Source organism: Pseudopipra pipra, chromosome 7, assembly GCF_036250125.1.
Source record: "Pseudopipra pipra isolate bDixPip1 chromosome 7, bDixPip1.hap1, whole genome shotgun sequence".
Classification (NCBI taxonomy): domain Eukaryota; kingdom Metazoa; phylum Chordata; class Aves; order Passeriformes; family Pipridae; genus Pseudopipra; species Pseudopipra pipra.
In genome coordinates this window covers 33,449,506-33,467,309 of record NC_087555.1, presented here as the reverse complement: position 1 = coordinate 33,467,309, position 17,804 = coordinate 33,449,506, and the positions used below count along the sequence as shown (strand labels likewise).

The 17,804-nt window shown below is 40.6% G+C and overlaps 1 protein-coding gene across 11 annotated transcripts in view; it reads right to left on the bottom strand.

The window, feature by feature from the left end:
- Positions 1 to 17,804, bottom strand: part of R3HDM1 (R3H domain containing 1) — a 48,768-nt gene that overhangs the window by 8,394 nt on the left and 22,570 nt on the right. For 7 of the 11 annotated variants that reach the window (XM_064661576.1, XM_064661584.1, XM_064661580.1 and 4 more), the window contains 8 exons: positions 15,618 to 15,872; positions 12,882 to 13,036; positions 11,903 to 12,001; positions 8,653 to 8,913; positions 8,125 to 8,245; positions 3,227 to 3,381; positions 2,551 to 2,699; positions 478 to 581 (listed from right to left, as the gene is read on the bottom strand). In XM_064661576.1, the coding sequence (XP_064517646.1) occupies positions 478 to 581; positions 2,551 to 2,699; positions 3,227 to 3,381; positions 8,125 to 8,245; positions 8,653 to 8,913; positions 11,903 to 12,001; positions 12,882 to 13,036; positions 15,618 to 15,872 (1,299 nt within the window). The remainder of the gene's footprint in view (positions 1 to 477; positions 582 to 2,550; positions 2,700 to 3,226; positions 3,382 to 8,124; positions 8,246 to 8,652; positions 8,914 to 11,902; positions 12,002 to 12,881; positions 13,037 to 15,617; positions 15,873 to 17,804) is intronic. The other 4 variants (XM_064661578.1, XM_064661583.1, XM_064661582.1 and 1 more) reach the window with 3 other exon arrangements.

Sequence of the window (17,804 nt, the reverse complement as noted above, 5' to 3'; positions counted from 1 at the left end):
AACCCAGAACACAGTTTGCAAACTCTCCTCAGGACCTCTTAAGAAAATCACTACTCCTGCTTTGTTAGTGAAATCTAGAATGTGCTTGAGTAGAAGAGCTGAGTAACTGCAGTGCTGCCCAAATGGACCTTGCTCCTTCTGTCAAATGCAAACCCAAACCTCAGAATTCTCAGACCTGTCTGGCTATTCAGGAAAGGATGAAAGTCATTCTGCTGCCATGCAGTTCAGTTCCCAGGTCTGTCCCAACTCACAAGTGGCCATACAAGGCACTGTGATGTGCCTTGAGAGATTTCAATCATAAACAAGTCGAGATGTCAAATCAACCTGCCTCAGGTTAAAAATGGAAAATAAATTCAGATATGGAGGAAAGGAGGTAACAGAATAGAGCAGTTAATTGTAAATTAAACCCTAAATAGCAAATATCTAATCACACAGCACAGTAATAACAGACATTGTTTTAAGCTTTATTCCCCCAACCTGCACACTGCTGTCCTTGGAGCTGCTGGGAGTTGCACGGTGATGTTGTTCTAGGAAACTGTATCTGCTCCGATCCAGGAGGCTGCAAATATCCTACTGATGAACTGTAATAATAAAAAAAGAACATGACTAACAGGCATTTATGCCCCACTCATTTATTTAATCACGACTGCTGCATCTGCTGTCTCCACGTACTGCAAGTCACTGAGATTTGTTAATTTTAAATCAATATTTCCACCTACCCCCGAATCTGCTCATTCTTCAGAAGACTGAAGTTTCACTCCTGCTCCTTGGGAAAAACACATGCCCTGCCTACACTGAGAAGCTGTACTAATTCACCTGTTTTGATACACTATTTTTGTGTCCATAGCACTAGATCAGCAAAAAGACATGGAGAAGAATAATAAAAAGACAACTTGTTCCTCAGTTAACCAGAATTTGGGATGCAGTCTCCCAGCTGCAGGATGGCCCCACAGAGCTGAGGCAGCTGATCAGCAACCAATCCACACAGCCCAGAGAAGGGATTGTCTTTCCATGGCTTTTCTGAACAGGGTGTGGGAAAAAGAAGATGACTCAAAGGGATAAACAACCATTCAGTTGTTTGTAACATGTAGGACAGGGATAACAGGGATAACTTTAACAGTTTATTTATGTCACAATTTTTTTCAGAGTAATCACGAAAAACAGGTAATTAACAGACATAGTGAGATTCTATCATACCACAGACTGCTCAGCCAGAACATCAGGTTTGTGGACTACAGTCAGAATGGTGCCTATAGAATCCTGTACTAACAGATAAACTTTCTGAGAAAAAAAAATTCCTTCGAATTCTGGGAAAAAAGTAGGTTTAATCCTCTTGGGCTTACCATTTTTACCTCCATTTTCACAAGTTTGTCCCATCCTTTGTCCCACAGTTCAACTATATAATATTAATTTAAGGATGCCCTTCCATTAAAGCAGACAAGACCCACTGAAACTAACACAGCTTCTCATCTGCTTATTGATCCTATTTTTCAGTAGTGGCCTGTAGGTTTGGCACTTTCAGCTCTAGCAGAACAGCATCCTGCTTTCCTTGTCAGTGCTGCAGCAGAACTCTTCTGAGGAAAGCAGGATGCTGTCATTAATTGCTTGTCTGCTCTGAATTCCTAATAAATGTTTCCCTGTTCAAAAGAGAGGGACATTCTAACTGACACAAAAGATCAAGCAACAAAACTTACTTCAAAAAAGTGTGGGGTTATGCCTACCTGTGACTTCACTGAACCTCAAATAGAAATACAGAAAAGGATTAAAACCCTTCAGATAGAAGGAAAGAGAATTCAGATTTCAGTAGCTGAAGGCATGAGGCAATGACACAAATACTAATGAAGTCTCTGCACTCACAAAAAGATGAAACAAGCTCCACACTGCTGCTGCTTGTTTAAAAGCTGCCAGGTATTTTTAAATGCTGCACATTTCTAAGTTCAAAAAACTAGAGAAAGAAAAATTTGTAACAAGCACAAAGCCTAATTAATTCTTTTAGGTCCATGCCTGTCTGTTCTCACACACTCAGACTGTGTTGGGAACAAACATGGATATACAGGGAGGGCTGTACGTGGAGGTAAAAAAAAAAGAAAAAAGGTTATTTGTCAAACAAAAGCCAAGCATAGGGAAAAGTTTCTATACTTGTTTCATTCTGGGATTCAAATTCTTTTTTCTCTACACATTATTAAAGTAGTGTCCTTGACTAACCCAGTGAATATGGACAGTCAAATGTTAACTGCAAAAGGCATCGCTGCTGAGCACGAGGGGCTTCAGGGGGAAGAGAAGGAATGCAGAAAATTCAAGAGGTGGAACTGCAGTGAAGTATTGCTGAAAGTGATACAGAGACAATGTTTTCCAGTCCTGCAAGTCTGTCACAATTACAGCACTACTGGTTGTTTCAGTTAATTGCATAAGAGCAAAAATCAATAGGCAGAGTGTCTAAGTCTGCCTTTAAAACACGTTTTGATATCTGGAGGACTAAAAGCAGATCCTGGCAGTGCTACAAAGCCTTTAAACCTGGTTATTGAGAAATCCAGTATCAGTTCAACTCACCTTAAATTATTCTGTTGACCTGATGGAATGACACTGTAGTAAACTGGCATTCCTGTGGTGGGCAATCCTTGATTGGACTGACTGGGAATTATGACAGGCTGCTGATATGTCTGCTGGGGCACTGCTTGGGAACCTTGAGGCACCGAAACCTGCAACGGGAAACACACTCAGATCTCCTGCAGACAAGGTTCCTTTCTGCCTCCTGACCATCCTAGCTGATACAAGAATTTAAAAAACCACAAACCCAGAAACTGAAAGGACTTCTGGAATTCTCTAAATCCAGAAGACTAGTGACAACAGTAGTTGAAATAACAGTGGTTTATTTAAAAAAAAAACCCTTCTTCTCCAAAAATTGAAATGTTGGCTCCAAGGGACTCCATCAATTAACATGAGATTTTCTCTACAAAAGCAAGTGGGGTAGTGGGGAAGGAAATCTTATAAGATTTTCTTCCCCACCCTCTGAATTTAACAGCAACTATCACAGCACTTGGCTTTAAACAGGACTAGAACTTGTATCTTGTGACAGACGTTTTTCTCACTTCAGTTGTGGGTTTGTGTTGTTTAATTTCTGTCCCCTGCTTGCAGCTTTCTGCCATTTACAAAACAAAGCTCTAGAGAAACATAAACACTCAAACACACGGTAGAGTGACTGGAAAGTCATGATTGCATCACCCACCTGATAAGATGGCACTGAAGGATATGGAACAATCACACCTTGAATTTGATTCCCAACGTTGTTGTGTTGGCCACTGACTAGATTTTGATTCTGAGACTGCTGAACTCCAACTAAACCCTGGTAGTTTTGCTGCTGGTTGGGCAAAATCTGGTAACCTGAAATTATACATTTAAATCTTACTTTGAAATAATGAACACATTTTATATACAGTTGTCTATGTGAAAATATGTGTAGCATTTTCCAATGGCTTGTTAAATCCAGTAACTTCATAACAGTTGAACTTCTCATGCATATAAAAGAAGCCAACATTAAAATTAATAATTTATTCACTTGGATTCAGCATGAAATCCTATAATACTGTTGGCAGTGCTGCTCCCACATGCGTGCAGGATTTATTTGCACTGGAGTTACATGCATTAACACCTCCAAAGCACTTGAACAAAGCATGCTAGACAATATCAACCCAATCCATTGTCTATTACAAACAAGGCCATTCCAGGCACATCAGTTTTGAAATTCCAGCTGTGCCAAGTTCAGCTGGTGCCTCAGGTGCCCAGGGGTCAGAACATCTTGGCTGCGATTCAAAACTGAATCCGACTTCAGGAATATTTGTGTAAGGCATGTGTGCAAATCTTTTTCAAAGGGGCAATTTCTACTGCAATCCGTGATGCTGAAACCAACTGGGAGCTGAGAAAAATCTTCCAGGTGGAAGCCACACTGATGTACAGTGGAAGACCTCCATACTCAAAGTTATCTTAGGGATAAAAAGAAAGATTTTCAAAATCACCCCTCTATAGTGTCTCTACAACAGTTTAGTATTGCTTAAACTGTATCCTTCGAAAAATGCCTAAAAAAATCCCATCCCTTAAAACCCAAACCAAAACCCCCCAAGCATGAGTGCCAAATCTGTGCATTTATTAAATCCAACCTGAGCTCCCACTTTGTTCTTTTTTAACAAAGCATATACAGGTAACTGCTCCCATGAGCAAACACATGCAGAACACAGTCCTTGCTGTCATGTTCTATCATACAGGTGTGCACTACTTACCCTGTCAGCAAAACACTGTCAGTGTTTCTGAGACAAACCAGTTATCGCTCCAGACTAACAAAACTGGGCTTGTCAAGATGCACTGACGGCCAGAAGAGTCTGTGTTTGAGTTGGACACGTTCACAGTCTACTGACCTCGACATCCCCCATGCTCCCTACCTTGGCACAGAACTATAATAAAGCAAATTTAGCTGCAAAAACTCACTCGGTTTGTCTTTAAACTGTGTTAAAAGAATGGGATGGTCTATTCTGGAAGTAATTCAGTTCCCACAAAACACCTTTTTGTGAACAACACCCACCAGTGTTCATTGAGGACACCCACCCAGGGTACAATGAACACTGTGCACTAACAGCCTCAGCTCGCTGTCTCTACAGAAATTGCAACAAGGAACACTAAAAGAAGACTGTTAATAGAATCAAATATTGCTTCAGAAAATTAAAGGGAAGAAGGTTGAGTTTGTTAAAACCAAGACAGCTATTCACTAGAAACACACAACACTATAAATATTTGCAGAGGACTAGACAAAACTTCAGAACAATGCATGCTTGAAGGAGGATTAGTAATTAGAATTTTTAATAACTCTTAAGTTTGAACTGTGCACAAAATCCCCTTCATATCTGTAATAAACAAAATGTTTAAATATGCTTTGTTCCAAAATGGTCCCTAAAAGCAGGAGAATGGGAAGTTGTGGTGTGTGACAGACCCAATCAATACACCTGCAGCCTAAACCCCTCATGTCCCAGAAATTGCCATGGAGCTGGGAGTAGTTTTTCAGCTTTTTCTGGCACTTCCAGAGACAGACACGATCAATTTTGCAAGCAGAGAGAACTGGAACCACACAAATTGACTGCCACGGAGCCTCCCCAGAGCATTCCAAAGAACGCTCTATTTTTAGCCTCACAATTTCACCTCTGCAGAGATGGGCTGACAGAAATGCAGCTCTCAGCACAAACCTCACACCTGCCAGAGCAGTTTGTCCCATGGCACAGAAATACCCTGAAACTGCAGGTAAAAAAAAAAAGCATGCTGCTTAATATTTACATGATTTTAAAAACAACTGTTAATATAAGAACAGTTAATTTACAGAATATACATTTTGTGACAAACACACCAAGAGTGAGAAACAGCCTTTATTCAAGAACAGAGGAGCCAGTACAACCACTTGGTTAACAAGCTGGGAGTTCATGAGCTTGCTTACAACTGTTACAACTACAGCTCCTGTTACAACTCAAATAGTTTTATCCTTGAGCCTTGAGAGGCATAAGCCAGTTGAAGTTCAGGTGATGTTCCTACAGGAATTGGAGTTCAGGCTGATTTTTTAAACCCCCTGTAGTCAGGTCTCACGGTAACTGGGCTCGCATGATCATGGCAATCAGAAATGCCTTTTTCTTAAAGAGAGTTTTCTTCTCCCAACATCTTTTGGGCAACCAAAGCATTTTTACTAAAAGTGAACCCCCCCAAATGTTTCCCCTGAAGCCCCTTTAAAAAGGAAGGCAGGAAGCAGCTGAAAAAGAGACCGGTTCACTGTGAGAAATGTAAACCTCTCAGACAGTGTTACGGCCCCGAATCCAGCAGCTCATCAGCAAAGTCAGGCCACTCCACATTAGACCAGAAGTGGCTCCAGTTGCCAAGCTCTCCGAAGCTGTCACCTTTTATCTGAATTTGTGTTTGCAAAGCCATTTCACAGTCAGTAACCACTTTATGAGATGAATAAACCCCACAGCTTTTTTGTAATACAAGGTCTGTAACTCTCCTTTTTGACCAGGCACGTTGCTGTGTGAGCCAAGGAACGTGCTGCCCTTTGGCTCCAAAACAGCCACTGCTAATAAGCATCAACAACTTCAGGTGCAGCTTCATGTCAAATTAATACCAACATTAATGGTTTAAAATAAATTACAGAAGTGAACTTTCAAATACACCATCTCATGAGCAGTTTTCAGAACAGAAAGCATGCCATGGAATGGCATAGAATCAGCATAGAATGCTGATTCAAATTTGCCTATAATGCAGTAAATGAGAACCAGCAATGGCTGGACAGCAGTTTGGAGAGTTTCAGTTCAATACTAATTAGGGCATTGCTGGTAAGATCCTCCTGTCTCCCATTAGTGCCAGTGAACACCAAATAACCAAACACTGAATATAGTTATAGACTGGACTACCCCTTAACTACTGCAACCTCATATCCTGATGTCAGGAGTACAAGGCACACATCAAAGCAGTGAAGTTGCTCTCAGCTCAGCTTGTTCATTGTATTTCTTCAGGACAGAGAGAGGGAGTTGATCTGCTGACACTTTTCACCCACAGGCACTGAAGTTCAGTTAAATGTAAAGGGCTAAAAACATACGAGAAAGAGACTTACTTACCCAAGAGCAACCAGCTCAGCCCTTTGCATCTCCTCCCCCCGTGCTTCCCCTCTCAGACTGGCTTGTGTAGCTACACATACCCTGAGCTCTGAGCTGGGGCCCTTGTGTGCTGTTCACACGGGGTGTCCCCAGTGGGGAGTAATCCCAGCTGAGCCTCAGACTTTTTGCTATTAAGTAGTCTAGGTATTAAAAATTCTGAGGAAGGAAAGCAGGTTGTGTAATACAGTTGGGTAACACATCTTTAACACCACTGGATAAAACAAGTTGCAAATCCAAGTAACTTGTTTTCCTTTGAAAAAAATCTCAATATACTTTCACTTCCAAAGACTGGAAGGTGGTGATCTGTTTTACAGTAAGCAGGTACCTACTACAGTATTTTAAAACAATCTGACAACTCTACCATAAGTGGGCATGAAATCTTGATGATTCTGCAATGAAATAATCCTCTGTAAGTTTGTGAACTGAACCCTGAATAACAACTGAAGTGTTACAACTATTGGAGCACTTCCTAGAAGAACTGCAGAAGAGGAGCCATCCCTTCTACAGGCTACTACATACAACAGCTATAAAGAAATCCAGTTAGTATTTGTAAAAGCTGATCTTTCATCCTGCTTCTGTAGAGCAACAGATAGCTGGGAGCAGGAATTAAAAAAAATCCTTCCTGAAGGAAACTCAAAAGGACACCAAGTCTAACGTATTCAACTAAGAGATAGTATAAAAGGATCTTTAAGGATCTCTGCCTCCAAACATTACCAATTACTTCTGAAAGTTTTGATCATGCATCAAGATATTACTGAGAATAAATTTGTTTCAGGAATCAAGTCATAACAATCTTTTGAAGTACGGGTTATCAGAACAATGGTAGCTACAGTTAAAATTGGTAAGGAAAAAAAGACAATAAGAAAGAAAGGAGATGAAAATACAAGCTTGTGATCATAGAAAGGTAACTCGAACAGTTGAAAGGTCTTTACTAAAAATAGGAGGAGCAAAAAACTAATTCTAACCCCTTAAGTCTCACTATATATTCCATTCAATACCCTGATACCTTTAATCATAGGCCAGAAAGACAAAGTAAAATAGTATCACCAGTACCTTCTGCACAGTACTGTGTTCATGCCACAGTATCTAAAATTAGTATGTTTTGTTTAAAGCTTTCAGTTAGGGCACAATCTCTGCCATGTTACATCATTTAAAGGTACTAATTCATCTTTGCAACTTACTCAAGAATTAGTTAAACATTTTTTAAATTATTCAGCTCTAAACTTATAAAAAAGTAAAATCCTATCAAAGTTACTCATAGGAATGGCTTAAATCTCAAGTTTCATGCACAACCGACCCAAATTTTGCCACCTTAGGTTAGCTGCACTTTGTATTCCATACCTGAACTCCTACTTCATTTGAAATTTTACAGCAAAGTTTAAAATGAAAAACCAGGAGAAAAACCACACACGGCATTCCAATGAAATGCAGGAAGAGTTCCACAAACCTGTCTGCTGGGGGGGCTGTGCCAGGGGCTGGTTCTGCTGCGCGTTGTAGTGCACGGACACAGGCCGGTACTGGGGGCTGGAGTGAGGGTACTGGCCAGGGGCACAGTAACAGGCTGGCATCTGGAAATCAACAGGGGGGGATCACTGACAGAAGGCACAATCTACATGCAAAACCATCACCATCATAAAAAAGATGAAAAACTTATAATAAATTGCCTCTTTAACAGCCCATTTCTTTTACTTCCAATGTAGAAGGAACAATCTCCCAGTCTCCATAAAGCGACCTCTGAGACACAAGAAAACCATGGAGAAAATGAGTTTTACCAGCTATGGATAATTAGGCAAACCTGTGTGATTGCTGCTTCTCAAGTAAACTAAAGGCAGTCATTTCAAAGCACATAAGGCAGAAAAAACCCAACCCCAGACTCAATGTACAGAGCTGCAGTTTAACAGGGAGCCCCACACCGTGTGAGAAGCTCAGGAACGGAACAGCACCATCAGTTTTTCAGGATGGACAGCCATTGTACCTGTGGCACAGGTTGCTGCACATATCCCTGCTGCTGGAGCACGGGCTGGGTGACTGGGTGGCTGGATGCCGAGTATCCCGGAGCAGACACGGGCTGGGCAGAGGGAGGAGGGGGTGGAGCAGCAGTGAGGATGTATCCGGGCTGCTGGGGGGGCTGGAGCACCACGGTGGACTGGAACAGGGCACTGGGAGGCTCCGCTGCCTCGGCCGGGGGCTGCCGGGACAGGCTCAGGTGGCTGAACTGGGATCCCAGGTTGTCTTGCTGGATTGGGGAAGAAACAGGAAAAGCTCCATTTGCAAATGAACATTCAAGAAAAAAAGAATAAAACAGCCAAATGCCTCAGCAAGTTTCAGGCAGCAATGTCTCAGATTACTGTGCATTAGCAACAGCAGCCAAGGGACAACAGGAAAGGAACTCAGTAGGGAATTATCTCCAGGGCTGACAGGAGGAGACAACATCCATGTTCAGAGATTTCACTCTTCGCAGCAAACATTCAACTTTTGGATCACATCTGCCTCTACCTACTTATTGTGAGAACTCAGTTGTCAAAAATAAAGTCAGAATTTGTGTCACTAACATTTTCTGACTGGACTCCAAAGCTTGAGTGAAAACATCCAACCCCAGTTAAAATAGCAGAAGGCATTAGTATTGCTGAAGTAATTTTTGGGTTTAAGAGCTTAAGATAATGAGCCTCTAATCCTGAGTTACAAGGCACATTCTTCTAACTTGGTATTATTCTACATGCAAAGATTAATTATTTTTTCATCTGAAATCAAGTAACAACTGCAAAATCTGTGTCCCAGTGGCTGCCCTCTCTCTGTATGTCATTGACATCTGAAATGATGACACCACCGAGCACTGCAGGAGTCCCAGGCAACCTGAAACTTCCATTACTGTAACCCCAAGCTCCCATTCTTTACAAGCAACTCAGCATCAAGTTAGCAAAATCCTGGAAATTAGAAGTGCTCACTAACTAGTACTGCACTTTTTATGCTAAACAGGAAGATTTTGTTCCTACTTCAAAAGTGGACTCTGCAAACATGCAGGAACATTAAAACTATTTTAAGACCACTTGATCTTCTCTTAGATCATCCTTAGATAGGAATTAATCAGGAAAAAGTGCAAGCTCCATCTTTTACTGATTAGCTACATTCACAATTTATGATGAATTTTTCTTGTTTCCAGGCTAAAGATATTCTTAATTACCACCGGAAATATAGATTTGCACCTAAAACTTAATTTAGAATACCTTTAGAGCTTAAAAGCCCTATTTTCATTAGATCAATAATCTGACTGTGGCATTTCATTCCTTAATGGTGCCTATTAAAACAGCTATAACACTTTTCTACATTGGACTTTACACTCTGCTTTTCAGAACACTGAGTTTAGAGAGGAGATACCGAATGTGAGTTTATATTAATCCTAAATATGTCCAAGGACAAACCGAAGGAAAACACATTGATTTGTGACACTATAATAATGTCAGTAAATCCTGACCTGCTCCATTTGTCCTGGTGACATGTGTGGTATAACCATGATTAACCACTGAAACATGGCATTCCCAACACATGGACAGACTCTCCTGGTGCCAGCTACAGGTCTGTTCCATCGGGATTATGACCCAAGACCATCAATCCTTTTCACTATGTGATTTAAGTTACCATCAGCAGGAACACATTTTTGAACCTCCCAGCACACTTTGTATTTGAACCCATTTCCTGAATGTGAAATGCTCTGAAATTATTATAAACCTGGAAGGAGTTTCCTTCTCTGCTTTAACACTATTCAAACTGGAAAGTAACTTCAGGAACAACATTGCTAATTACAGAATTAGCAAATTGCCCTCCATCAAGAGCAATTCCTTTTAGAATTGTATTACTAATGTGCTGCTAATGGCTACAATAGTTTTAATTGTATGCAGGCTATTGAATTCAGCTAAATCTGTACTTACTATTAAAGACATTTCTGGTTCATGTTGACAATAATAACAAAAGCTCTGAATACATACTAAATTAGCTACTGTACAACACTGGGGTGAGCTAACCCTGGCTGGCTCCTTGGTGCCCACCCAAGGCACTCTATCATTCCTCTCTCTCATCCTCAGCAATACAGGAGAAGAAAATCAGATGAAAAGCTTATGGATCAAGAAAAGGAGGGAGATTCTTCACCAATTACCATGACAGGCAAACCAGACCCAACTTGGGGAAGATTCATTTCATTTATGCCAATTAATAATAGAGTAGGAAAGTGAGAAATTAGAACTAAAATCAGTTTCCCAAAACCTTCTGTGTCTTCCCAGGCTCAGCTTCACTTCCAGATCTTCTACCTCCTCCTCTGAGTACCACAGGGATGGGGGAATGGGGCTTCTGACTGGTTCCCAACCATGTCTCTACTGCTCCTCCTTCACACTCTTCCCCTGCTCTAGTGTGGGATCCCTCCCACGGGACACTGTAATGTCTTCAATGTGGGTTCTTCCCACAGGTTGCAGTCCTTCAGGAATTGGGTCTATCCCACCTGGGGGCAGCTCCTGGTCCCTTCTCACAGAAGCCACCCCTGCATCACCTGCTACCAAATTCTTGCCACATAAACCCAACACAAACATGTACACAGAGTTTCAGAGCAGTCTGAGGAGTTGGGAAGCTGTAATTTTTAACCTGGACTCTAGTTCAGATTCTGCCTTGGATAACAACTCTCCTTTATTAAGTTTCAGTTTCAATTTGTGTGGGGTTTTTTTTTATCACCCTTTTTTTTTTTAGACTAAGATATTTAATTTCCAGCTTCTACTTATTAAACAAGGGATACTAGTGAAGTGGGAGCGTTCAGAGTTCTGGCAAAAAGGCTACAAAAAGATAACCTCAAAAAACCAGGGCAGCTGATCCCTCAAAATGTATCAAGGTTTGGCAGAAGAGAGAGCAGACAAAGACACAACAAGAAACAACGCAAAGGGGTTAATCCAGAGACATAAAAAGGTACTGACTGGCTAACAAAGCATTGAAAAACTTCCTTTATAAAGGCAAATAATATATCTCTAAATACAGAGATAAATAGATACAGCAATTACAGATATATCAATTACAGATATTGCTGCTGAACTTGAACTGTTCACACGTGGGGATCGCTGGTCCCACGTCACTGTGGTTGGGAAGCCAGTCACTACCTGGTATCACCCCCCCTCACAAACACCCAAGCCGAGGTGAGCAGCCACTAAAGATTAACCTAAGCAGGGAGCAGAGAAGAGAAGATGCAGTACCACAGAGTATTGCTGTGTGGAGGAGGCTGGCAGGAGCGGGGGTGGGAAGGACACTGCGGAGTACTGGACAGGCTGGGAAGGCTGCAGAGCCCGCAGAGGCTGCAGAGATAACAGGTTTACAAACAAGGTTAACAGCAGAGAAACAGAAGTGAAAACAAGTCTCTTGTAACAGAAGAAGCAACTATGCTTCAGAAAAGAAACACACTCCTCTACTAGAAACAGAATGGATAGTACTTTTTTTTTAAAGCTCTAGACTGCATAGAATTAAACTAAAAGTAACTTTGAATATTTCAGTCTCCCAGAAAAAATACATGTGATTTATTTGCTATACATTATATTAGCTATGTCAGCAAATTGCTTCTATTTAACACTTACTGTTTCCTTTAGAGAGATATTTTTTTTTACATTATAGATTAAAAACTACACATGCATTTTAAACACAAGCTCTTTCAAAGCATCTAAAGGCAGAATGAATTTAGTGCTAACCACAGATTCAAACATATTACTTTTGTTTATTCAACAGCACTTAAATATTTTCTCTAGATTGTGGTATTTGAAGGAGTATCCTTGTTGATAGTACTTCAGGCAGCTTCAACTCCAGCATCCATTGAGAAGGCAATGAGAGAATTAGTAAAGGATTTGTGAAGACAACAGCAAATACCACAGATTCGCTTCTGTGAACTAGAAAGAGTACAAATGAGCCTTTTTCAAAAGGATGCACAGGTATCTGGACAGAAGTTTTAAACAGGGAAAATGAACAAAGGTAAAGGTTTAGATTAAGTTCTATAAATAACTTTTAGATAATATTTGAAAATCATCTGATAATATCACAGGAGACTATGGGCAGTAGCTTGGTGCCTGAAATAGCTGCTGTGGAAAGGAAGAGAACCTTCCCTTTTCCTGCCCAGACACAGGGAGTGGAGGCAGAGCCCTGCTCCTGGTCCCTTTCCATCCCCACCCCAGGGATGTGCCACGTCACCTGCGAGAGGACGGGGTTTGCCGGGGGCTGTTGCTGAGCCGGGGTGGGAAGAGGTGGCTGTTGTGGAGGTCCAGGCACTTGGGTCCTAACAGGCTGCTGAGGCATAGGAGGATTGTACACAACTGGAGTGCCATCTGGATTCAGGAATGGCTGCCCTGGGAAAGGGGGAAGAGAACAAACAACCAGTTGCACCATCTGAGCTTGGAGAAAACACACAAATATATTTACAAAATGGATGAAATAATAGAATTTTATTAAGAATAAGTGAAGTCATGCTGTTTTATATGACAGGTTTATGCCAAATCCCCACAACCACATTTATAATAGTAATGACTACATGCAGTGAAAAACCAAAACATTTAAGCTAAACAAAGATACCCCAGTCTTTACTTAGTGAACACATAAATATTTGCTGTATCCTGCTTGTCTTGAAACCTGATTTTTAATCAAGTGGATTGAAAAGGACAGGAGTAATAATGAAAAACCCTACTAAAAAATACTATTTTAAGGACCTTTTAAAAATTAATTTTCTTTAATCAATATGAACAATAATCAGAACACAGGAGAGCTTAAAGGCAAATATTTTTTAAAAAATATATAAAGCAATAGCTGCCCTGGTATTCCCATGACTGCTAATGAGATTATTGTTAAAGGACTCTCTTCCCCTATTCTTAGATGAATTGGCTTTTAGCTTTCAAAATAAATAATGTAGTATTAGTCTCCTATTTCAACTTCAGTACTACAGCAGTGGACTAAAAAAAAAGAACTGAAAAATTAACTCCTTAAAAGTAAATTATAGACAAACAGTGATTTATTTTTGTGCCTAGGTTGGGAAAAAACCCAAATAAATGAAAGGAATGACAGACTGGCTGTGAGGACCTGTGTCTTCCTGCTTCATGACACATCCTGCATTGGCTTATTTTGATGCTTAAGGCCAAATACTGATGTGGATTTTTCTCTCCTCTGATATAAATATTTTCTTGTCTGAGATTCTTTCCAGAAACGTATAAACTAAGATAAAATAAAGCCTGTGCCCCCTAGCCATGGTCCTGTCCAAGCAGACTAGCACTCCTCCAGACTGCTTGGTCCCATTATATTTAAATGCAACTGGCCAACATAAAATGTAACAGTTACTGAAAAAAGGATTGAAGAATTAAGGGAAGAGACAGACAGGGAGCATGAACAGGCTCACAAAAACAAGCTACACATCATGCAGTTGGACTGCAGGTGATTAGGGGAGATTCAATTCAGCTTAACAGGTGTCTCTGTAACACCCAGGGATCGGGAACTTTCACAGAAACAGGGAGGCAGATTTGCCTGTTTCCTGCTCTCACTTTCTGCTCACCACCAGAGCTTCACTTGTTCCTTGGAGCCGCTCAGTACGAGCTGTCTTTTCCTAATTACCCTCTGCAACTCATGAGCAGAGTGACTCTGCTGACCCAGGCCATGGGATGCTCTGTCAGAAATGCTGAGAAACCAGACTGTGTTTGTTGAACTCCAGCTGCCATTTGAAACATTAAAGCCAAGGAACAACTACAGAATATGATGACTCCAGTACATCATAAATCCAAGTTTATCTGGATAAACATTCCTTGTTTTAAAAGTGCACTTTACCTTCTATTAGACACTCATTAGACACTAACATAATTATAAAAGACTACTAATGAACCCAGCTCTGGGATGACAAATTCAATGGTTATCTATGAAAATTAGGTCCTATAGCAACTCATTTGTAACCAAATTTCAAGAAATTGATTCATATTAAGGAGAAAGAGAAATTTATCTATTTCTTTGTTAAATCTTCTAGTTATAGAAGTTATTTATTAACTGCTCATCTTAACAACCCCAATCAGAAACATTTAGTTTAAAACATCATGTGCAGTTACATTCAAACATAATAAAGTCCATCTACAGGATGATGGTAAACATATCCTGAGGCATTTTCTTTTCTGCCATAAAAACAAATCATTAAACTAAAATTAAAATATAATAATGTCCAAAAATTATGGTGTTTTACATAGAAGGTAAATTAAATTTTTCAAGCTTTTCTTAATTTCTACAATAAAGTAGAAGTTTGCCCAGAGAATTCCAGCTCCTTATTTCATCCAGACAAGTAGTCACATATCTCCTTGCACCTACATTACAGAGTATCCATTTCCCACTGCTTACTAAAGATATCAGGATTGGCCAATTACACCAACATTGATTTAATCCTGTTTTAAACCGACAACACAAGTTTAGAAATAGCAGGTCAGCTCATGGTTCTCTCTCTCACTTGTATTAAATTAGAGCCATGAACACAGGGACACAAGAATATGCAGCAACAAAAGAAATGAAGGATGATAAATCCTTGCCAGTCAATGTGAATCCTTTCTCAGGCTCTATCCCCTCACTGAAACAGACTTTTCCCTCTCCTGAAAAGATCCGAAACAATAATTTAAGTTATTCTGTGTTCTGGATAATAAATCATAGGATTTCCACATTTTGTGCAAGTCACTCATTAAAATGTCACATACAAGTTAAAAGTCTCCCAGAGAAAATCACGGGAGTTTCCTTATCCCTTTGATCCCACAGTCATGCTTTCTTGGTAAATCAAGTGCACTGAACAAACACAACCACAGGAAAAAAAATGAAGAGGAAAAGAAAGGACACAGGACAACACTGAGGGTGAGTCTTTGCAAACACTCGTGCATGTCCCCAGTTGTCAGTGTGACAGACCCCCCGAGCGCTACCAACCTGTTTGGGGGTTGACCAGCACGCTGCCCGGCGGGATGCCCGCCGCTTCCAAGGGAAGCAGAAAGAAGCTACTGCCAGCAGGTGCCACTTGGCCACTCATGCCACCATCAAAGGAAAGAGAGTTACTAGTGCTGGCAGCTGGATAGACGGCAGGAGTGCCAGGAGAGGGCTGGCTTAGAGCTGGCACGGGGACAGGCTGCTGGGTGTGGGAAAGAGAACCCGTGGAGGACCCTACACTACTAGAAGACTCTGAACCTGGGAAAGGAGTAACGAGAAAGGGTTTTACCTACAGACAGAAACATCATGCTCACTTAAAATATACACTATAAGGGTGAGCACTTACAAGCTCAGCATTAAGCACATGATTCAACAGCACCCTTTCAATGAACTCCCCCTTCATCTCCCCTGAAACACATTACAACGTCCCTTCTGTGCCCCAAGGGTCAGTTCAGCACTGCTTTGCACTGCAAAGGGAGCTTTCATATCTAGAAGTGGTTTTGTGGTCAGCAAATACATGTCTGTACATCCAGAGTTCCTCTAAGGAATTGGTCACTACTCCAGAATGATGGATGCACGTATGTGGATGGGATACATCAAGGAGATGGACATACAGCTGCTGCACCTGTGCAATCAGGGGCAATGCAGATCCAGCGGGTCCCTGTGGATACATTGGCTAAATCCACATGCTCTGCACACACAGAACATGTAGGTAAGCAAGGACCAGCTGCTTTTTACTACTGGCATCAGAGATCTTCTCTGACTCACCTTTGGACAATTTGCAGAACACTAAAAAACACAAAACTATTTTTTTCCTCCTCTGACAACTTTGAGACTGAAATCACAAATACATCTAGAAAAAATAGTGTAATATGGAAGTTTTAGCCTGGCTTTATGAAAAAAAAAATCAAATTTCCAAAGGAGTATCAAATAGCCAATTGAAAGCAATAATCATTTTACAGCTGTGAATGACTATAAACATTGCAAGGCAGTGGAGAACAAGACCCTGAGCTTCCTGAAAGCCAACATATGCAGCTAAAAGCAATATTCCAAAAGTCCAATATGGACAGGTCTGTGGAACTGCTGTTCCCAGGTCACTGTACATCTAGAGCTCAAGGTATACAGTTTAGCAAAGTCTTCATAAGAACTGTATGATACTTGCAGTACTTGCAAACACAATAAAGTTGTTTAAATTAAAGAACTCCTCATTAGCAGCCTCTATACAATCTAGAAGAGAAAGGAAGACTGAAAACACTCTGATGGAATTTCTCTACAGTTTGAAATTACTTTGCAGTCCTTCATAAAATTGTAACCCCTCTACTTGGGCTGATGAAGAGAGCACAGCTTGAAGCATTGGCTGATGCTCTTGGCCTCTTTCTATTGCTGAACGAAGCGAAAATCAAAGGTATTAATTGTAAACTGGGCAAAAGAGCACATCCCAGCTCTGTCAAACCATCTTCCCCTGACCAGAGTTACTTTGATTGGATTAGTTTCCAAGTGTATCCCCTTCTAGATTATGTAGAGAAGTCAGGCTGAAGCCATTGGAACCAAAGGCAATGACATCCTTGATCCAAATGAACAAACCAACCCAAGCTCAACACGTGCCAAATCACCACAACCTGGAACTGCAGTGAAGCAACAACCATGCAGGTGGGCATTCCAAACCTGGAATGTTCTCAGAATGCCAAAATAAAGTTTCCAGCAAATTTTTAAAAATTGCATTTATGTTCTTGAAATTTAGGCAACAAATATTTCTAAGAATGTATTTTATATCTACATTGTCAGGTTGCAGTTTCTTTTCAAGCTGTGCCAAATAGCATTACTGCACTGCTAAATGAAATAACTCCATGTGATGGCACAGTTTTACAGCACATGCAGAGATAACTTGAAATCTAATATTTTTATACAAGCATACAATGGATTAATTTGTAACTGTTTTACTGCATTAAGATAGAGCAGTGTGGCAATATACCTAAAAAACAGTGGTGGTTTAAGGGAAAGCAAAAAAATTTGAACCGATCCTTACTAGAAACAAGTTTTATAAATAAGATCAAAGCCAACATTATTAAGGCATACAATTATATTCTGATTTTTTTACAGTTCTACTTCAAATTCTGAAGCAGTCCATCAGTAACCCATCCACGTATTACAAACCTTAAAATTCTCCACAACCAGATTAGAGATCAGATC